The 23,214-nt window shown below is 39.2% G+C and overlaps 1 protein-coding gene across 1 annotated transcript; it reads left to right on the plus strand.

Annotated features, from left to right (window-relative positions):
* Nucleotides 1-1,477: 1,477 nt before the first annotated feature.
* On the plus strand, nucleotides 1,478-2,371 carry Vom1r88 (vomeronasal 1 receptor 88). The gene is given in 1 exon segment (NM_001009513.1): nucleotides 1,478-2,371. A coding segment is annotated over 1 exon segment (894 nt).
* The last annotated feature ends 20,843 nt before the right edge of the window (nucleotides 2,372-23,214 follow it).

Raw genomic sequence — 23,214 nt, forward strand, 5'->3', positions numbered from 1 at the left:
AAACACCAATGGTATTGATGATGTGTGATAACACTGGAGACCTTGATTTTCACTTGGGAAGAAATCTCTTTAAAACAGAAATTTCAAAACAGGATCACTCTATGGTCATCTTCGGTGAGTTCATGTTCGCCAGAACATGTTGAAAATTAACATGTTTGTCTTAGAGTCACATGTTCTCTTTTATTGGAGAGCTTCACATCTTTAAATGTGATTTTGTAGCCTGTAGAAACTACAGAAACCAGAAACATAAAACAGGATCATTGCAGGATAGTTCTGGAGGGGAAAGAAATAGAGAGGAGAAGAGCAGGATACAAATGATCTCATAAGGGAAATGGGAAAGAGGAGCTACTTAGGAAGGGGAAGAGAGGCAAATACAGAAGAAGCTGGGAGGAAAGTAAAGGGGACCAGCAGAATTCAATTGGTCAGATAAGGAAAATGGAAAACTGGGTGGGTTTTTAGGTAAAGGTGAGGGAGATAAATACAGAATGTGGAGAAGGTATGTAAATTAACAACATAGATGGCTGGAAAAGCCATAAGGGATCATATTCTTAAGGACTTACTTCCTTCCCCCCACAGAAAGAAATGAAAAATAGTGTTTGTCGTGATACCTATGACTTAGTCCTTTAAACCTAGAGTGGAGTTCCTAACAGGTTTAAATTGGATAGGAACTGAACCAGAAGACCACTTAGGATCATAATTAATTGTTATATAATTAATAAAGTGTGGAAAGTACATGAATGATCTCCAACTGTATCTATTCCTTTATTTCAAGATTCTGGGGATGTAAGATTTCTTGGAAAAAGAAACATAAAAATGAATCGTGAAAGACATTTTGCTGATTAAAATAGTGAAATTATCATGAATTAAAACTGCGATACCATTAGAATTATGAGTTAAAACATGGATAGTTGCAAACCAGAGCACAGCAAAATCATGTACTATGAGACTGATACATCAGTTTTTTGGATTTCTTTTGTGATTTTTTTCCCAGACCAATATGACTTTTGTTGAGTCATTCAAATGTGATCAATATGTGATCTGTGCTCATCATGACTGGGTTAGGTGATAATTTTAAAATGAGACAATGTAAATCAACAGGAATAGATTTCTAAGGCATGAGACTCACGTGCAATACAGGCATGCAAAGTGTGCATTCTGTATAGATTTCACTGTGAATGCGTGTATTTTCTATAATATGGGATATATAGAAGAGACATATAAAGCATGTAGAAATTTAGGCTATGATGCACAGACTAGAACATTAAAAGGTGTAGACACAGGCTATCAATAATGAGAAGGTAAACAATATATGAATAGAAAGATAGGTGATAGATAGACAGACAGATAGATAGATACACACATAGAGACTATTAATCATAAGTTTGATGTATGCTCTATTATTTTTCTAGATATGTAAAATATTTGTCCTCTGCTTTTTTCCCCCTCTCAGCTTTTAGGATGAATAGTCTTTTCACTTATGTCCTCATCACATACTGTCCTTTATTTCCAAGCTGGACTTGGAGTCCTAGCCAATATGTTTCTCCTTTTGTTCTATATTTTCATAATCCTAAGTCACAGACCTAAGCCCATGGACCTGATCTCCTGTCAACTGACCGTCAGTCACATAATGATGATCCTCACTGCAGGAGACATTTTGCTTGCAGACATATTACAGTCACTAAAATTTGGGAATGACTTCAAATGTAAGACAACTATTTACATAAACAGGGTGATGAGAGGCCTCTCTATCTGTGTCACCTGCCTCCTGAGTGTGTTCCAGGCTGTCACTATCAGTCCGAATAACTCTTTGTTGGCAAAATTTAAGCATAAAGTACAAAAATGCATCATCTATGCTTTTTTCTATATTTGGTCCTTCAATTTGTTATTTAGTAGTAGGTGGTTCTTCTATGCTGCTGGTTTTACCAATGAGAGTGTGACCAACCAGATGAAGGTCTCTAAATCCTGCTTTCTCTTCCCCATGAACCACATCCTCAGGGGATTGATGGTAACAATGGCAATGTCCAGAGATGTGTTTCTCGTAGGAGTCATGCTGACCACAAGTGCGTACATGGTGATTATCTTGTTCAGACATCAGAGGCAATGCAAGCATCTTCATAGCATCAGACACCTGAGAGCATCCCCTGAGAAAAGGGCCACCCAGACCATCTTGCTGCTGGTGGTTTTCTTTGTGGTTATGTATTGGGTGGACTTCATCATCTCATTCACCTCAATCCTGTTAGGGGTCTATGACCCAGTCGTCCTGACTGTTCAGATATCTATGATGAATGTTTATCCTACAATTACTCCTTTGATACAAATAAGTTCTGATAAAAGAATAATTAATGTGCTGAAATATTTAAGGTCAAAATGAAAACAGATTTTTTTATAGAAGGTAATTTTTCTCTTCTTAAAAAAAAAGAATTTCTTTCTTTTATTTAGAAGTATAAATGTTGTGCCATCATGTATGCAAGTGTGTGTTCCTGGTGCTCACAGAAGTCAGAAGAGATCATGGGATCATCTGGAACTGTAATTACAGAGGTTTTAAGGCTCCATGCTGGTGCAAACCCCAACATTTTTTCCTAAGAAATATTATTTTAAAACTTTAATGGCACAACTAGCAAAGCAAGATTCTTCATATGATTTAAAGAAAATGTGCAATATCATACATATATATTCTATGACATTTCTGCTGCCAAGAAGTATAGAGTTCTTTAAGCTTATTGTACACCATAAGTTGATATTTCCACATGAAATCTTTTAGTCTCTAAATTTTACTTTACATCATAAATGTTCTCTTGATACTGAAGTTACTCAAAGTAGCTCCTTGGTGATAGTGACTTTGTAAGCTTCTTTGAAATATATTTTAATTTTAATTAACTATAAAGCTTTAAGAACAGTTTAAATATTCTATTGTAGCTTTAATTCTGTTTCCTACTTATAATTTTGCTGGATCATAAAATAATGTGAATTTAAATTTTTCATTTTTTTACTTAATGTGTTACTTATGAGTCATTTATCAAAATATCATGTTTCTGTTTATTTTTACTTCATTTCATCTATAATTATTAAAATATTATTGGTAAATAAAGGCTGTTTGTATATACATATGTGTTATATAACTGTGTTTGTGTATGTGTGCATGTGTGTATGCACAAAGTTGCATATGCATGTGTACATGGAGGCTAGGAGACAACCTTGTCTTCTCTTAATGTGTCATTTACCTTGTATTTTGAGTGAGCATCTCTCATTGTGACCTGTCCATCTCTGAAGTTACAATTTGCATCTCTATGCCGTAATTAATTTTTATTGAAAATAACTTTTTTCATACAATATATTCTGATTAACATTCTCTCTCCCCAGTCCCTCCCAGTTCCTCCCCACCTCCCCTTTTATCTGGATCTAGACTCCTTTTGCCTCTTCTTAGAGAACAAATAGGCATCTAACTAATAATAATAAAATAAACAAGAATAAGAAAACAAAATCAAACAAATCTGAATAGGACAAAAAAATTAAACAGAAAAGGGAGAGAGGGACCCACAAGAAACATATACAGACCTAGAGCTGCATAAGTTCACACACACACACACACACACACACACACACACACACACACACACACAGAGGAATCTCAGAAAATCACCAAACTAGATGCCACCATAATACGTATAGAAAGTACTTGTAAGAGGAAAAAAGATTGCCATGACTCCATATTGTGAAACAAAGACCCTCCACAGATGCCATTGAGTTCATTTTCTGCCCCATCTTCTTTCAGGGCAGGGAGCCTACCTTTAAAAGCTGTTTGTTTACCTAGTGAGACTCTCTTGGAGAAAACTAAGTTTTCATTTACAATAGCCTATCAATGAGATATAGCTTCTGGGTTAGGAATTGAGCACATGTCTACTTCTAGAACCCTATCTTGTGGAGACCCCTTGAGGTCCTTTGCATGCTGCCTCAGTCTCTGAGTTTATATGTGTGTTCATAGTTTTTTGTAAAGAAGGCCTAGTTTCCTTGGAGCCCTCCACCCCCTCTGGCTCTTATAGTCTTTCCATCTCCTCTCCCACAGAGTTTCCTGAATGATGAGGAGAGAGATTTGACTGAGACATCCCATATAGGTCAGAGGGTTTCAAGGTTTTATGGTATTTGCATATCTTCTGGCTGTGGGTCTCTGGTACTGGAGAAGCTTCTCTGATGATAGCTAAACAAGATACAGATCAAAGAGAATAGCAGAATGTCATTAGGAGCCATTTTATTGCTAAGTCCCATTAGGAGAATGGTGTATTGGTTTTCGCCTCAGTTCTTGGCATATGTAGTCTCAGGTTCTTGCCATCCAATTGGTATTGGGTATAGGTTTCATCTCATAGAGTGCATGCATTAAATCAAGTCACTTATTGGCTGGTTACTCCCACAAGCTTTGTGCTACTATTATGCCAGCATATGTTGGAAGCAGGGTGTCATTGTAGAGTTTAGGGTAGTTGAGATGATACTTACCTTTTCTCCCCTTTAGTAGTATAAAGAGTAGATTCCAGTGCCATGAACACTAGTCTATAGGAGTGAAGCCTCTACATTGGCACCAGCTTGAATTATCGAAGCTTAATGAATTGTGTAGGATTTATTTTCAAGAATAAGGCCTTATTGTTAGTTTGCGATAAGCAGTCAATAGCCACGGCAATAGGTTGATTTGTTTGGGGGTTCTTGGCACAGCCATGTCTAATGAGAACAATGAAAGTCATAAACCCCAGCACATCTGTTTAACAAAGCTGAGTTACTACTGTGCCATCTTTCGCTTTTAGTATTGATTTCCATGTGTTACATGCTTGGGAGGCTTTTAATATTTGTACAACTTGGGGATATTGGATTGATGGAAAGTTTCTTATGAGTATTATATGCCTTCTCCCAAGAGTACTGCTTTAATGCTTGCCCAGGAAAGTTCTGAACATACTACTCCTGCCACTTTTAGGGAGAAACCCTTATCTGCCCTTATTTGAAGGTCTTCCTTATGCCCTGGAGGTTGTGACTCACAAGAAAATGCCAAAGATCAACTTATGAGACTCTGGCTCCAAGATATTCTCAGAACATTTGGCCCTGTACTTACTTAGGAACAAGATAATCAGAATAAAGTAAACATTAAAAAGGTAAACAAGATTCAGTGGGCTAGAGAAGGTGGCAGTAGATCAGAATAAAGGCATCTTATTCCTATTCACTCAGGTGATTCATGGTGTAATATAAGATTGGGGGCCACATATGGTATGCCCCTCCAAGAAAAGATACAGCAACAAAGTTAGCTTGGCTGAAGCTACCTCTGCCCTGAACAGTGGATTATACTGATAGACAAAGAATGATGTGGATAAATGATAAAAGAATGAAGCATTAAGATATCCATTTCATTCCTTTACTCTCTGCTCTACATTTGGTCTCTGTATTTCCTCCTATGAGTATTTAGTTCTCCCTTCTAAGAAGGACTGAAGCATCCATGCTTTGGTCTTCCTTCTTCTTGAATTTCATATAGTCTGTAATTGTATCTTGGGTATTCTGAGTTTTTGGCCCACTGTCCACTTATCAGTGAGTCTGCATCGTGTGGGTTCTTTTGTGATTGAGGTACCTCATTCAGGATGATATTTTTGAGTTCCATCCATTTGCATAAGAATTTCAGGTCATTGTTTTTAATAGCTGAGTAGTATTCCATTGAGTAAATGTACCACATTTTCTGTATCCATTCCTCTGTTGAAGGACACCTGGGTTCTTTCCAGCTCCTGGCTATAATAAGTAAGGCTGCTATGAACACAGTGGAGCACGTGTCCTGGTTATATGTTGAAGCATCTTTTGGGTGTATGCCCAGGAAAGTTATAGTTGGGTCGTCAGGTAGTACTATGTCCAATTGTCTGATGAGCCACCAGACTGATTTCCAGAGTGCTTGGACAAGCTTGCAATCTCACCAACAATGGAGGAGTGTTCCTCTTTCTCCACATCATCACCAGCATCTGCTGTCACCTGAGTTTTGATCTTAACTATTCTGACTGGTGTGAGGTGGAATCTCAGGGTTGTTTTGATTTGCATTTCCCTGATGACTAAGGATATTGAACATTTCTTTAGGTACTTCTCAGCCATTCAATATTCCTCAGCTAGGAATGTATTGTTTATCTCTGTACTCCATTTTTTGAGCCCCAATCTTTATTTCATAGAGAAAGAAAAAGCTTCTACCCTTTTAATGCAAAATGAATTAAACCCAAGTTTGTAAGTAAAGGTTTTGTTCCTTTTAATAAGACTAAGCCTGCCTTGTTATTAAGAAAGGACCTCTTCTGTCCCACAGTAAGGAGAATCCTGCCTGCTCCTTCTGCTCTCTGCAGCTTCTTCTATTTCCCTCTTTTCCTCTGCATTCTACCCCATTTTTAATAGGGTTATTTGATTTTCTGGAGTCTAACTTATTGAGTTCTTTGTATATGTTGGATATTAGCTCTCTCTATCAGATGTAAGATTGGTAAAGTTCTTTTCCCAATCTGTTGATTGTCATTTTGTCCTAACCACAGTGTCCTTTGCCTTACAGAAAATTTTCAATTTTATGAGGTTCCATGTGTCGATTCTTGATCTTAGAGCATAAGCTCTTAGTGTTCTGTTCAGGAAATTTTCTCCAGTGCCCATGTGTTCAAGACTCTTCCCCATATTTCTTCCATTAGTTTGAGTGTATCTGGTTTTATGTGGAGGTCCTTGATCCACTTGGACATAAGCTTTGTTCAGGGCGATAAGAATGGATCAATCTGCATTCTTCTACATGCTGACCTCCAGTTGAACCAGCTATCTTTGTTGAAAATGCTATATTTTTTTCCACTGGATGCTTTTAGCTCCTTTGTCAAAGATCAAATGACCATAGGTGGGTGGTTTCATTCCTGGGTCTTTAATTCTATTCCACTGATCTACCTGCCTGTCTCTTACCAATACCGTACAGTTTTTATAACTATTGCTCTGTAATACTGCTTGAGGTCAGGGATGGTGATTCCCCTAGAAGTTCTTTTATTGTTAAGGATAGTTATGGCTATCCTTGGTTTTTTTGTTATTCCAAATGAATTTGGAAATTGTTCTTTCTAACCCTATGAGGAATTCATGTGGAATTTTGATGGGGATTACATTGAATCTGTAGGTTGCTTTTGGCAAGATGACCATTTTTACACTATTAATCCTGCCAATCCATGAATGTGGGAAATCTTTTCATCTTCTGAGATTGTTAATTTCTTTCTTCAGAGGTTAGAAGTTCTTATCATACAGATCTTTCACTTGCTTGGTTAAAATCACACCAGGATATTTTGTATTATTTGGGACTCTTGTGAAGGGTGCCATTTCCCTAATTTCTTTCTCATTCTGTTTATCTTTTGAGTAGAGGAAGGCTACTGATTTATTTGAGTTAATTTTATACCCAGCCACTTTGCTGAAGGTGTTTATCAGGTTATGTAGTTCTCTGGTAGAACTTTTGGGGTCATTTAAGTATACTATTAAATCATCTGTAAATAGTGATAATTTGTTTTATCTTCCCTTCCAATTTGTATCCCTTTGACCTCCTTTCATTGTCTGATTGCTCTGGCTAGGACTTTGAGTACTATTTTGAATAAGTAGGGAGTGAGTGGGCAACCTTGTCTAGTCCCTGATTTTAGTGGGATTGCTTCAAGTTTCTCTCCATTTAGTTTGATATTAGCTACTGGTTTGCTGTAGATTGCTTTACTATGTTTAGATATGGGCCTTGAATTCCTGATCTTTCCGGGACTTTTATTATGAAGGGGTGTTGACATATGTAAAAGCAATCTAAATGAAGTAGACTGCTCCTGGCTTCCTGTGTCCTGAGGGTTCCAGGCAGGTCCCTCTGAGCAGAAGTGGTGGTCTTACCTCTGCTCTCAGGTGTGTCAGAGCTCCGGAAGACTGGCTTTCAGCTCTGGCTACAAGCAGAAGCCAGAAGGATCCTTTCCCTAACTGTTCCTAGGTTCCTGTGTCCATAGGGCTTCAGGCGGGTTTCTGTTGGGCCAGGAATGTGAGCAGAAGTTCCTTGTTCTCTCAGGATTGTCCGCACCTTTGAGACTCCAGCTCTCTCTACCAAGGGCTCTGGGTACAGAGAGCTGTGGGCCTGTGATTATTGTTTAGGTGCTTCTTGGCCATTCGATATTCCCAGCTGAGAATTCTTTGATAAGCTCTGTACCCCATTTTTTTTGTTTGTTTGGTTTTTTTTTACTTTATAATTTTACATAATTTATTAATTCATTGAAAATGTTTTATTTGCAGATTAAGAATCCTTAATGATACTTGATAACATATTTTTCCTTCTTTTCTATTCTTTTTTTTTTTTTTATTAACTTGAGTATTTCTTATATACATTTCGAGTGTTATTCCCTTTCCCGGTTTCCGGGCAAACATCCCCCTCCCCCCTCACCTTCCTTATGAGTGTTCCCCTCCCAACCCTCCCCCCATTGCCGCCCTCCCCCCATAGACTAGTTCACTGGAGGTTCAGTCTTAGCAGGACCCAGGGCTTCCCCTTCCACTGGTGCTCTTACTAGGATATTCATTGCTACCTATGGGGTCAGAGTCCAGGGTCAGTCCATGTATAGTCTTTAGGTAGTGGCTTAGTCCCTGGAAGCTCTGGTTGCTTGGCATTGTTGTACTTTTGGGGTCTCGAGCCCCTTCAAGCTCTTCCAGTTCATTCTCTGATTCCTTCAATAGAGGACCTATTCTCAGTTCAGTGGTTTGCTGCTGGCATTCGCCTCTGTATTTGCTGTATTCTGGCTGTGTCTCTCAGGAGCGATCTACATCCGGCTCCTGTCGGTCTGCACTTCTTTGCTTCATCCATCTTGTCTAATTGGGTGGCTGTATATGTATGGGCCACATGTGGGGCAGGCTCTGAATGGGTGTTCCTTAAGTCTCTGTTTTAATCTTTGCCTCTCCCTTCCCTGCCAAGGGTATTCTTTTTCCTCATTTAAAGAAGGAGTGAAGCATTCACATTTTGATCATCCGTCTTGAGTTTCGTTTGTTCTAGGGATCTAGGGTAATTCAAGCATTTGGGCTAATAGCCACTTATCAATGAGTGCATACCATGTATGTCTTTCTGTGATTGGGATAGCTCACTCAGGATGATATTTTCCAGTTCCAATCATTTGCCTACGAATTTCATAAACTCGTTGTTTTTGATAGCTGAGTAATATTCCATTGTGTAGATGTACCACATTTTCTGTATCCATTCCTCTGTTGAAGGGCATCTGGGTTCTTTCCATTTTCTGGCTATTATAAATAAGGCTGCGATGAACATAGTGGAGCACGTGTCTCTTTTATATGTTGAGGCATCTTTTGGGTATATGCCCAAGAGAGGTATAGCTGGATCCTCAGGCAGTTCAATGTCCAATTTTCTGAGGAACCTCCAGACTGATTTCCAGAATGGTTTTACCAGTCTGCAATCCCACCAACAATGGAGGAGTGTTCCTCTTTCTCCACATCCTCGCCAGCATCTTCTGTCACCTGAGTTTTTGATCTTAGCCAATCGCACTGGTGTGAGGTGAAATCTCAGGGTTGTTTTGATTTGCATTTCCCTTATGACTAAAGATGTTGAACATTTCTTTAGGTGTTTCTCAGCCATTCGGCATTCCTCAGCTGTGAATTCTTTGTTTAGCTCTGAACCCCATTTTTAATAGGGTTATTTGTTTCCCTGCGGTCTAACTTCTTGAGTTCTTTGTATATTTTGAATATAAGGCCTCTATCTGTTGTAGGATTGGTAAAGATCTTTTCCCAATCTGTTGGTTGCCGTTTTGTCCTAACCACCGTGTCCTTTGCCTTACAGAAGCTTTGCAGTTTTATGAGATCCCATTTGTCGATTCTTGATCTTAGAGCATAAGCCATTGGTGTTTTGTTCAGGAAAATTTTTCCAGTGCCCATGTGTTCCAGATGTTTCCCTAGTTTTTCTTCTATTAGTTTGAGTGTGTCTGGTTTGATGTGGAGGTCCTTGATCCACTTGGACTTAAGCTTTGTACAGGGTGATAAGCATGGATCGATCTGCATTCTTCTACATGTTGCTCTCCAGTGGAACCAGCACCATTTGCTGAAAATGCTATCTTTTTTCCATTGGATGGTTTTGGCTCCTTTCTCAAAAATCAAGTGACCATAGGTGTGTGGGTTCATTTCAGGGTCTTCAATTCTATTCCATTGGTCTATCTGTCTGTCTCTGTACCAATACCATGCAGTTTTTATCACTATTGCTCTGTAATACTGCTTGAGTTCAGGGATAGTGATTCCCCCTGAAGTCCTTTTATTGTTGAGGATAGCTTTAGCTATCCTGGGTTTTTTGTTATTCCAGATGAATTTGCAAATTGTTCTGTCTAACTCTTTGAAGAATTGGATTGGTATTTTGATGGGGATTGCATTGAATCTGTAGATTGCTTTTGGTAAAATGGCCATTTTTACTATATTAATCCTGCCAATCCATGAGCATGGGAGATCTTTCCATCTTCTGAGGTCTTTTTCAATTTCTTTCCTCAGTGTCTTGAAGTTCTTATTGTACAGATCTTTTACTTGCTTGGTTAAAGTCACACCAAGGTACTTTATATTATTTGGGTCTATTATGAAGGGTGTCGTTTCCCTAATTTCTTTCTCGGCTTGTTTCTCTTTTGTATAGAGGAAGGCAACTGATTTATTTGAGTTAATTTTATACCCAGCCACTTTGCTGAAGTTGTTTATCAGCTTTAGTAGTTCTCTGGTGGAACTTTTGGGATCACTTAAATATACTATCATGTCATCTGCAAATAGTGATATTTTGACCTCTTCTTTTCCGATCTGTATCCCTTTGATCTCCTTTTGTTGTCTGATTGCTCTGGCTAGAACTTCAAGAACTATATTGAATAAGTAGGGAGAGAGTGGGCAGCCTTGTCTAGTCCCTGATTTTAGTGGGATTGCTTCAAGTTTCTCTCCATTTAGTTTAATGTTAGCAACTGGTTTGCTGTATATGGCTTTTACTATGTTTAGGTATGGGCCTTGAATTCCTATTCTTTCCAGGACTTTTATCATGAAGGGGTGTTGAATTTTGTCAAATGCTTTCTCAGCATCTAATGAAACGATCATGTGGTTCTGTTCTTTCAGTTTGTTTATATAATGGATCACGTTGATGGTTTTCCGTATATTAATCCATCTCTGCATGCCTGGGATGAAGCCTACTTGATCATGGTGGATGATTGTTTTGATGTGCTCTTGAATTCGGTTTGCCAGAATTTTATTGAGTATTTTTGCGTCGATATTCATAAGGGAAATTGGTCTGAAGTTCTCTTTCTTTGTTGTGTCTTTGTGTGGTTTAGGTATAAGAGTAATTGTGGCTTCGTAGAAGGAATTCGGTAGGGCTCCATCTGTTTCAATTTTGTGGAATAGTTTGGATAATATTGGTATGAGGTCTTCTATGAAGGTTTGATAGAATTCTGCACTAAACCCGTCTGGACCTGGGCTCTTTTTGGTTGGGAGACCTTTAATGACTGCTTCTATTTCCTTAGGAGTTATGGGGTTGTTTAACTGGTTTATCTGTTCCTGATTTAACTTCAATACCTGGTATCTGTCTAGGAAATTGTCCATTTCCTGAAGATTTTCAAATTTTGTTGAATATAGGTTTTTATAGTAAGATCTGATGATTTTTTTAATTTCCTCCGAATCTGTAGTTATGTCTCCCTTTTCATTTCTGATTTTGTTAATTTGGATGCACTCTCTGTGTCCTCTCCTTAGTCTGGCTAAGGGTTTATCTATCTTGTTGATTTTCTCAAAGAACCAACTTTTGGTTCTGTTGATTCTTTCTATGGTCCTTTTTGTTTCTACTTGGTTGATTTCAGCTCTGAGTTTGATTATTTCCTGCCTTCTACTCCTCCTGGGTGTATTTGCTTATTTTTGTTCTAGAGCTTTTAGGTGTGCTGTCAAGCTGCTGACATATGCTCTTTCCTGTTTCTTTCTGCAGGCACTCAGCGCTATGAGTTTTCCTCTTAGCACAGCTTTCATTGTGTCCCATAAGTTTGAGTATGTTGTATCTTCATTTTCATTAAATTCTAAAAAGTTTTTAATTTCTTTCTTTATTTCTTCCTTGACCAGGTTATCATTGAGTAGAGCATTGTTCAATTTCCACGTATATGTGGGCATTCTTCCCTTATTGTTATTGAAGACTAGTTTTAGGCCGTGGTGGTCCGATAGCACGCATGGGATTATTTCTATCTTTCTGTACCTGTTGAGGCCCGTTTTTTGACCAATTATATGGTCAATTTTGGAGAAAGTACCATGAGGAGCTGAGAAGAAGGTATATCCTTTTGCTTTAGGATAGAATGTTCTATAAATATCCGTTAAGTCCATTTGGCTCATGACTTCTCTTAGTCTGTCGACATCACTGTTTAATTTCTGTTTCCATGATCTGTCCATTGATGAGAGTGGGGTGTTGAAATCTCCCACTATTATTGTGTGAGGTGCAATGTGTGTTTTGAGCTTTAGTAAGGTTTCTTTTACGTATGTAGGTGCCCTTGTATTTGGGGCATAGATATTTAGGATTGAGAGTTCATCTTGGTGGATTTTTCCTTTGATGAATATGAAGTGTCCTTCCTTATCTTTTTTGATGACTTTTAGTTGGAAATTGATTTTATTTGATATTAGAATGGCTACTCCAGCTTGCTTCTTCTGACCATTTGCTTGGAAAGTTGTTTTCCAGCCTTTCACTCTGAGGTAGTGTCTGTCTTTGTCTCTGAGGTGTGTTTCCTGTAGGCAGCAGAATGCAGGGTCCTCGTTGCGTATCCAGTTTGTTAATCTATGTCTTTTAATTGGGGAGTTGAGGCCATTGATATTGAGAGATATTAAGGAATAGTGATTATTGCTTCCCGTTATATTCATATTTGGATGTGAGGTTATGGTTTGTGTGCTTTCATTCTCTTTGTTTTGTTGCCAAGACGATTAGTTTCTTGCTTCTTCTAGGGTATAGCTTGCCTCCTTATGTTGGGCTTTACCATTTATTATCCTTTGTAGTGCTGGATTTGTAGAAAGATATTGTGTAAATTTGGTTTTGTCATGGAATATCTTGGTTTCTCCATCAATGTTAATTGAGAGTTTTGCTGGATACAGTAACCTAGGCTGGCATTTGTGTTCTCTTAGGGTCTGTATGACGTCAGTCCAGGATCTTCTGGCCTTCATAGTTTCTGGCGAGAAGTCTGGTGTGATTCTGATAGGTCTGCCTTTATATATTACTTGACCTTTTTCCCTTACTGCTTTTAATATTCTTTCTTTATTTTGTGCGTTTGGTGTTTTGACAATTATGTGACGGGAGGTGTTTCTTTTCTGGTCCAATCTATTTGGAGTTCTGTAGGCTTCTTGTATGTCTATGGGTATCTCTTTTTTTAGGTTAGGGAAGTTTTCTTCTATGATTTTGTTGAAGATATTTACTGGTCCTTTGAGCTGGGAGTCTTCACTCTCTTCTATACCTATTATCCTTAGGTTTGATCTTCTCATTGAGTCCTGGATTTCCTGTATGTTTTGGACCAGTAGCTTTTTCCGCTTTACATTATCTTTGACAGTTGAGTCAATGATTTCTATGGAATCTTCTGCTCCTGAGATTCTCTCTTCCATCTCTTGTATTCTGTTGGTGAAGCTTGTATCTACAGCTCCTTGTCTCTTCTTTTGGTTTTCTATATCCAGGGTTGTTTCCATGTGTTCTTTCTTGATTGCTTCTATTTCCATTTTTAATTCCTTCAACTGTTTGATTGTGTTTTCCTGGAATTCTTTCAGGGATTTTTGCGATTCCTCTCTGTAGGCTTCTACTTGTTTATTAATGTTTTCCTGTGTTTCCCTAAGTGTGTTCATGTCTTTCTTGAAGTCCTCCAGCATCATGATCAAAAATGATTTTGAAACTAGATCTTGCTTTTCTGGTGTGTTTGGATATTCCATGTTTGTTTTGGTGGGAGAATTGGGCTCCGATGATGGCATGTAATCTTGGTTTCTGTTGCTTGGGTTCCTGCGCTTGCCTCTCGCCATCAGATTATCTCTAGTGTTACTTTGTTCTGCTATTTCTGACAGTGGCTAGACTGTCCTATAAGCCTGTGTGTCAGGAGTGCTGTAGACCTGTTTTCCTCTCTTTCAGTCAGTTATGGGGACAGAGTGTTCTGCTTTCGGGCGTGTAGTTTTTCCTCTCTACAGGTCTTCAGCTGTTCCTGTGGGCCTGTGTCTTGAGTTCACCAGGCAGCTTTCTTGCAGCAGAAAATTTGGTCTTACCTGTGGTCCCGAGGCTCAAGTTCGCTCGTGGGGTGCTGCCCAGGGGCTCTCTGCCGCGGCAGCAACCAGGAAGACCTGTGCCGCCCCTTCCGGGAGCTTCAGTGCACCAGGGTTCCAGATGGTCTTTGGCTTTTTCCTCTGGCGTCCGAGATGTGTGTGCAGGGAGCAGTCTCTTCTGGTTTCCCAGGCTTGTCTGCCTCTCTGAAGGTTTAGCTCTCCCTCCCACGGGATTTGGGTGCAGAGAACTGTTTATCCGGTCTGTTTCTTTCAGGTTCCAGCTGTGTCTCAGGCAAGTGTCCTGCCGCTCCTGGGCCCTCCCCCACGGGAGCCCAGAGGCCTTATACAGTTTCCTCTTGGGCCAGGGATGTGGGCAGGGGTGAGCAGTGTTGGTGGTCTCTTCTGCTCTGCAGCCTCAGGAGTGCCCACCTGACCAGGCGGTTGGGTCTCTCTCTCACCTGGTCTGGGAGCAGAGAGCTGCTGTGGGCCGGGATCCGCGGGTGTGGGACTTCCGGTAAACACAGAACGTGCCCGGTCCTAGAGAAATTCTGCTTCCGTGTGTCCCAAGCTCACCAGGCAGCTTTCTTGCAGCAGAAAATTTGGTCTTACCTGTGGTCCCGAGGCTCAGGTTCGCTCGTGGGGTGCTGCCCAGGGGCTCTCTGCAGCGGCAGCAACCAGGAAGACCTCCTGTACCCCATTTTTAATAGGGTTATTTGATTCTTTGGAGTCTAACTTCTTGAGTTCTTTGTATATATTGGCCATCCAGAAACTGCCACACCCAGGGACCCATCCCACATACAGTCACCAAACCCAGACACTATTGTGGATGCCAAGAAATGCATGCTGACAGGAGCTTAATATAGCTGTCTCCTGAGAGGCTCTGCCATAACCTGAGGAATATAGGCAGATGCTCACAGTCAACCGTTGGGATTAGAATGGCGTCCCCAATGGAGGTGTTAGAGAAAGGACTGAAGTAGCTGAAGGGGTTTGCAACGCCATAGGAAGAACAACAATATCAATCAATCAGATCTCACCAGAGCTTCCCAGGAACTAAACCAGCAACCAAAGAGTACACATGGAGCTCCAGCCACATATGTAACAGAGGATGGCCTTGTAGGATATCAGTGGGATGAGAGGCCCTTGGTACAGTAAAGGATCGATGCCCCAGTGTAAGGGAATGACAGGGCAGGGAGGTGAGAAAGAGTGGGTGGCTGGGTGGGGAGCACCCTCATAGAAGGAGGGGGATGGGGGATGGAGTAAGGGATTTTTGGAGGGAAAACTGGGAAAGGGGATATCATTTAAAATGTAAATAAAGAAAATATCCAATAAAAAAGCATTGTACTATCAAAAGAGCTAGAAGTTTGAAATTAAAATCCAAATAATGGAAGAAAAAAAAAAGATCTCCTTTTCTTACAAAAGTTAGCTTGTGCAGGAACAAGATTAGATACATAAATGCTACGAAGATATAAATGTTGTATTATGGCCAAAATTGAATAATAACCACAGGAACTTTGTCCTGAAGACTTTTCTTGGGCCTAATGACAATTAGCATTCTGACAATTCAAAGTTGATAATTCATTGCCTGCAACATGACAATCTTCCCAGGCTGGCTTGGAGATTTTCTTTCTGTCTAGTGCTCTTGAAATTGCAGAAGCTACCAGCCTGAGAACAGCTGTCAGACTTTGGCAAAATATGCTTTGAGATTCCTAAATATTGGCTTATGGTGTTGATGAAGGAAAATGAATGTAAAAGATAACTCTGTTCTGTCATTGTTTACCAATGATGATTAAACTTATGTCCGAGAGGAAGTCAGAACACATGTATAGGGACAAAAATATAAGATCTATGTTTCAGAACAACATGAATCTATCCCTGCTTATGGAGTTCTGTATAAATAAAAAAGCACCTCAACTACCAGTCAGGGTGCACAATTCCCCTGACTTCCATGCACGACTTACTTCTCCCTCACTGATTCTTTTCTCCTCTGTGGGACCTTGCCATAGGCAGACTGGTCCCTGGCAGATTTCTGTAAGACTCCTTTGGGCAACAACTTGATTAGATATAACCCATTTCTCATAGCAGAAGCTTCATTTGGTAATAAGCAATGTCAAGTTGGAGGGCCATCTCCTCTGTTACATGTCTATTTCATTTAGATTGCTTTTACATATGTCTATATTTTAGGAAGCTCCTACTGAATTAGATTTCCATACAACCTCCAAAGTGTTCCTTAGCTTTAGCTGTCCCTCTGCGCATTCCCTTTCTTGGCCCTCTCTTACCTTTCCTTCGCTTTTTAATCCACACATTCCCCACTTCTGTCAATCAAAGACTATTTCCTCTTCCTAAGGAGGTCTATCACTAACCCCCATCCTCAGTCCCTTACTCTTTTCCTAACTTTGAGGTAATTTTAGATTTTTTAAAAATCAATTACTTAATAACTAAAATCCACAGAAAGACAAATTGTCTTTCTGGGTCAGGGTGACCTCGCTGCAGATTGTTTTTTTCTAGTTTCATTCCCAAGTAAGGCGAGCAGGTAGTTTGGTTCAGCAAAATTCAGTAACCCATGTTGATTTATATTTTTTCTGACCTGAGTAGTTTATTCTAAGTATATTTAAACACAACACAATTTGGTAAATTTTTTTCCTGTTAGTAATCCCATGTGCACAACAAAGCTAAGGACATGACTACATCAAAACCCTTTGAAAATTATAAGTGACAGCTTCCATAAAGATAGGGTCTGTAGACTGAACAAAACAAACAAGATCAAGCTCAAAATCCTCTTGGGAAGGATTTTGTGTAGTCTCTGTCCCAGAGATACCACAAAGGTGACCAGGCTATTAACCATATCTACTCCAAGCTTTCTGGGAAGAAAACAGGTTATGTATCTCTTACTTTGAAGAGAACATACCCATGTGTTTAACATTTCTGGTTCCTCTAATCTATGAGCCCAAACCTTCTGTGCCTCTAACACATAGGTGAGTAGATTTATGTCTGGGTCTTCATTTCAACTCCATTGATCAATACGTTTGCTTTTGTGAACTGCTGTGCTGCTTTCATTACTATTGTTCTGCAGTGCAATTTTAGATCCAGGAAGGTGATACATTTTTATTATTTAGGAATGTTTTAGCTATGCTGAGTTGTTTGTTTGTTGTTTTCCAGATAAAGCTGAAAATTAACAAGTTCTGAGGAAACTGCTGGAATTTTGAGGGGGATTACATTGAATCTGTAGATTGCTTTTAGTATGGTGGCCATTTCTAGTACAGTAATCCTACTGATTTATGAGTATGAGAGATCTTTCCACTCTCTGATATATTTTTCAATGTCTTTCTTCAGTGTCTTAAATTTTTTTATCATATAAGTCTTTCGTTTGCTTGATTAAAGTTAGCCCAAGATATTTATACCTTTGAGGTTCTTATGAATATAGTTGTTTCCCTGATATCTTTCTTAGTTCATTTGTCACTTGTATATAAGGAAGCTACGAATTTTTGTGTGTTAATTTTCTATCTGGCTACTTTGTTGAAAGATTTTTATTAACTGTAGGAGTTTCCTAGTAGAAGTTTTACATTCATCTATATAAACTATGACACCATCTACAAATAAAGATATTTTGATTTCTTTCCTATTTGTGTCTCTTTGATATTTTTCAGTTATTGTATTGTTCTAGTTAAGACTCCACAAGTACTGAATTGACTAGGTAGAGAGTGAATGGACACCCTTGTCTTGTTCTTGGTCATAGTGGAAATGTCCTAAAAGACAGAGAGAAAAAGAGAGAAAGACACAGACAGAAAGAGATATAGAGACAGAGAAGCAAACACAGAAAAGGAGAGACAGAGATAGACACAGACAGAGACAGAGACAGAAAAGAAATACATGAAAATGTGGAACATCATGAAAAAACACAAACCTTTGGATTCTACACATAGATGAGAGAGAAAAAGTCAAAGTAAATGGCATTTACACCCATAAGGAAGGGGAGGGGGGAAGGGGATGTTTGCCCGGATACCGGGAAAGGGAATAACACTCGAAATGTATATAAGAAATACTCAAGTTAATAAAAAAAAAAACTTACACAAACTAAAGAAAAGCATAACCATACAGATACAAAAAGCACACAGAACACCAAATAGACAAAACAAGAAAAGAAAATTCCCACATAATCAAAATATTAATTGTACATTACAAAGAAAATGTATCGAAAGCTTCAAGAGAAAACCTGCAAGTAACATATAAAAGAAAACCCATGAATTACAGCTGATTTCACAATGGTAAATTACAATGCCAGAGGAACGGGAATAATGCATTCCAAGTTGTAAAAGACGATGAAGGCCAGACTAGACTAACATACCCAGAAAAACTATCTGCCATATCTTAACTGAAGTCAGGAATAAGAAAAGAATGGCCACTGCCCTCACTCTTTTTCAATATTATGCTCAAAGAATTAGCTGGAGCAATAAGAAAAAGGAAAAAAAATTAAAGGGATATAAATAGGAAAAGAAACTCAACTATTCTTATTTTCAGATGATCTGATATTATACATCAAAAATCCCCAAATTCTCAAAAAATTCTAGAAATAATAAACAAATTCATTAATTTGTCAATGTATAGAATCAATTTTTCGCAAATCAGTAGCTCTTCTTTACACCAACAACAGAAAAGAAGATCATGCAAACACATACATTTACAATACATTTATTCAAAAAAATAAATCTAGTAATAAACCTGACCTAAGAAGTGAGTAACCTCTATAATTAAAACTTTAATGCTTCGAAGAATAAGACACAGAAAAACACTAGAAAATGAAAAAGCATCTAAGTTGGGATTTCCATGAAATCTGTGAAGAAACACAGTGACTCTTATAAGGGACAACATTTAATTGGGGCTGGCTTGCAGCTTCAGAGGTTCAATCCATTGTTATCATGACAAGAAGTATGGCCGTTTCCAGGCAGACATGGTGTTGGAAGAAGCCAAGAGTTCTACATCTTGATTCAGAGGCAGTCAAGAGAAGACTGTCTTCCAGGTAGCTAGAAGGAGAGTCTCAAAGCCCAACCCCACAGTGACAACCCTCCTCCAACAAGGCCACACTTCCTTGAAGGCCATACCTCCCAAAAGTGCTACTCCCTGGCCCAAACATATTCAAACCATCACAGCATCCCATGCTTGTGGATTGGTAAAATTAATCTTGTGAAAATAAACATCTTTCTAAGAGCTTTTAAATGGATTCAATGCAATCCTAGATAAAATGAAATCTCATTCTTTACAGAAATAAAGAAAACTATCCTAAAATTTATATAGAACCGTAAATGACCGGACATAGTCAAAACAACCCTGAGCAAGAACAGTGCTGGTCGGTTGCCATTTCTGAGCCATAGTAATAAAAATAATGTGGTACTGGCACAAAAACAGAGGACATGTAGGCCAATGGAACAAAATCAAACACCCATACATGGTTACACATATTCGGCCTTTTAATATTTGACAGTGATGCTGGAGAAAAGAAAGCATCTTCAACAAATGGTGCTGGGAAAACTTGATGATCACACACAGATGAATGAATCTATATCTATCACCTTGCACCAAAACTAAATACAAAGGGATTAAAGACCTGAACACGAAACCTGAAAGTGCTAGAAGGAAACAGGTAGTAGCTGTTGTGATATAGGCATAAGAACAGACTTTCTGGGGTTGGGGATTTAGCTCAGTGGTAGAGCGCTTGCCTAGGAAGCGCAAGGCCTTGGGTTCGGTCCCCAGCTCCAAAAAAAAAAGAACCAAAAAAAAAAAAAAAGAAAAGAAAAAAAGAACAGACTTTCGGAATTGAGATCCATCTCCCTACGAATTAGGGCCAAGAAGTGACACGTGGGACTTTATAGAACTGAAAAAGCATCTGTACGACTAAGGAAACAATCGGTCTCATGATGAGGAAGCCCACAGAATGGGAGAGAATTTTTGCCAGATGTGCATTTGACAAAGAATTAAGATCCGGAATATATAATGAACTAAAAAACAAAGAAGCAACAAAACAAAACAAAGCAGAAGAAAATCACAACAAAAGAAAACAGAAAACTAAAAAACAACCTCCTCTAAACGAAGGGAAAAAAAACATAAACAAAACAAGCAACTATTTCAAAAACAAGCTGGGAGTTCTCAAAAGAAGACCAAGAAAAAAAATCTAAAAAACAAAAACAACAACAACAAAAAAAGCCATACCTAGGAACTAGGGAAATGGCATAGCCTTACCTAAGTCATGGCAAAGATCAACAAAACAACTGACAAGAAGTGCTGGAGTGGGTGTGGGGAAAATGGAACCCTCACTCACTGCTGGTGGCACTGCAGACTAGAGCAGCCGCAACAGAAATCACTGAATTTCCAGAAAGCTAAAATTAAATCTGGCATATAACCCAGATTTTCTTTGCATGTGCCATGAGAGCATGACATCCCCCTGCACAGACGCTTGCCAAAGCACATTCATTGCTGCTCTAGTCACAATAGCTAGAAAATGGAAGCAGCCTAAATGTCTTTCAACTGACAAATGGATGAAGAAAAACGTGCTGCATGTACAATAAGGGATGCTATCCAGCTGAAAGGAAATGAAATCATGAACTTTGCAGGTGAAAAAAAGAAAAAACTAGAAAAGATCACATCGAGCAAGTTTACATAGACCCAGAAGTGCCAACATCAAAAAGTCTGTCATTTGAGGCTCTAGCTCCAGTTCTTCAGATGTGAGTGTATAACCTGGAGTAATAGCAGAAACCAGGAAAGCAGAGAGGACTGTTACTAGGATTGGAAGGTCAGGGAGCAATAGTGAGGGGAACAGCAGAGTATAAGTGATCTGAATGGTGCAACAGGAATTAATCAGGGGGTGGGGACTAATTAGTAACAGGGAGTGAGATTAATACAGAGGATAAAACAAGGCTAAAACAATAGTTAGTATATCTGAAAAAAGGTTGTAAGAAATCATACTAGTCACTAAAAATACCACCAATTCTGCATGTATATATCTGTGTATAAATACAGATATTATTTAAATGAATTTTTCTCATCTGAGCTGACAATGCTCCCTCCAACAGCTAAAGACCTCCTAAGAAAATTCTCAGCACTAGGCTGATTCAGTTGCTGGTTAGGCTTGTCCAAAAGAATCCCGTAACATTGCAGACTATTGCTATTGACCTTGGTTGTTCCCCAGAGGTGGAAGGTAATCGCTATTGCTGAAGACAGCATGCATTTCAGAGGCAAGGCAGAGGCCTCTGAGCTGGAACTGATTTAAATGTTTCCTCCATGAGGATAAGCTATCATGGCACCAGAAGGTATTTTGCAAGCCTCCAAAGAAGGGAATCAGCCAACAGTCCTATCCAGGCACTGTAAGTGTCATCACTTATGAGTCACAAAAATGACCAGCTTGGCTCTGTAAACCTAAGGGTGAAATTGTGGCATGCATACCTTTGTGATAACCAATAGCTCTCTAGTTGGACTTAACACTTACTATACAAGAGAAAAATGATGCCTTGTGCTGGAAACCTAGCCAGTTTCCCAGGGCTGGGGAAGCCATGTTCTATTCACAACAACCAGGAAACGGGACTTGCCTAAATGTCCTTCAGTGGAAGAATAGAAAATGAAAATTGGTACACACACACACACACACACACACACACACACACACAATAAAGTGCCATTTTACTGGAAAGAAAAATGAAATTATGAACAAATTAGGTAAGTGGATGGAATTAGATTGTGTTAGATTGATTTTAGATTGATTTTGGTATCTCAGACCCAGAGAGACAAATTCTACATGTTCTTTCTTATTTCCAGACACTTGCTCAACATTTTGTTTTTGGGTGTATAATTGGGAGTGACTGCAGAAGACAGAAAAGTAGGAAGGGACTACGGCTGATGGGGTAGAAGGAGCTCAAGGCAGGGATAATGAGAGTGAAAGGGGAAATAGGGTGGGAAGAGGTTGCGAGTTAAATGGGGAGAGAGGAGGAGGATAATTCAGAGGGAGAAGGAAAAGAAAAATAATACTAAGTATGTTTGAAAATGTCATAGGGAAATATTTTGTAAACTTAAACAAACTTTACACAAATATGTGTATATCTAATTTTTAAAACAAAGTTTTGCCTCGTAGGGTGACGAGGCTCTCCCGATAGCCACTGTGGTGGTTTGAATAGGAATGGCCTCCAGAGGCTCATAGATTTACATGCTTAGTCATCAAGGAGTGGCTCTATTAGGAGGTGTGGCTTTGTAGGGGTAGATATGATCTTGCTGGAGGAAACTGGATGTGGGCTTTGAGGTTTCAAATGCATAAGCCAGGCCTCAGTGTCTCTCTTCCTACTTTCTGCTAACCCAGATATAGAACTCGTGGCTCCTTCTCCAGCACCATGTCTTCCTGGGCACCACCATGCTCCCTGCCACAATCACAATGGACTAGGCCTCTGAACCTGTAAGCTAGCCTCAGCTAAATGTTGTCCTTAAAAGAGTTGCCATAATCATCGTGCCTTTTCACAGCAATAGAAACCCTAAGACAACCAGATATGAGAAACCTCCCTTCAAGTTGTGGGTCAGGAGAGTCCAAAGAACTCCCAAAATAAATAAATAAATGGCAACTGTCATTGTCCTGGGTTGCCTCCCAGAACTTGGAGGTAAGACCCTATTGCTGTAGACACAGGATTTGGAAGAATTTAACTGTAACTGACCTAGAAGCCTCTTTCCTGAGGATTAGCTGTTACAGTATCAGAAGGTGTTATGTAAATTAACAAGGGAGAAAAACAATCAAAACTCCTACCCAGGGATAAATCCTGAAAACCAAAACAGTGACTGCTCCAGCAAGATATCCCTAATGGCTAATGGCTGTACTTAAATCTTGGGGTTAACCATCAGCTGTCTAATTGAACTTGGGGCCTGCTCGATCAATAGGTCAGAATTCTTTGTACTGTGAACCTAGCCAATTACCTGGGACTGCAGAGGCCATAAACCTTAAAGAAGTACCTACCACTGCCA

This window comes from Rattus norvegicus, chromosome 4, assembly GCF_021556685.1.
Source record: "Rattus norvegicus strain SHRSP/BbbUtx chromosome 4, alternate assembly SHRSP_T2T, whole genome shotgun sequence".
NCBI lineage: Eukaryota > Metazoa > Chordata > Mammalia > Rodentia > Muridae > Rattus > Rattus norvegicus.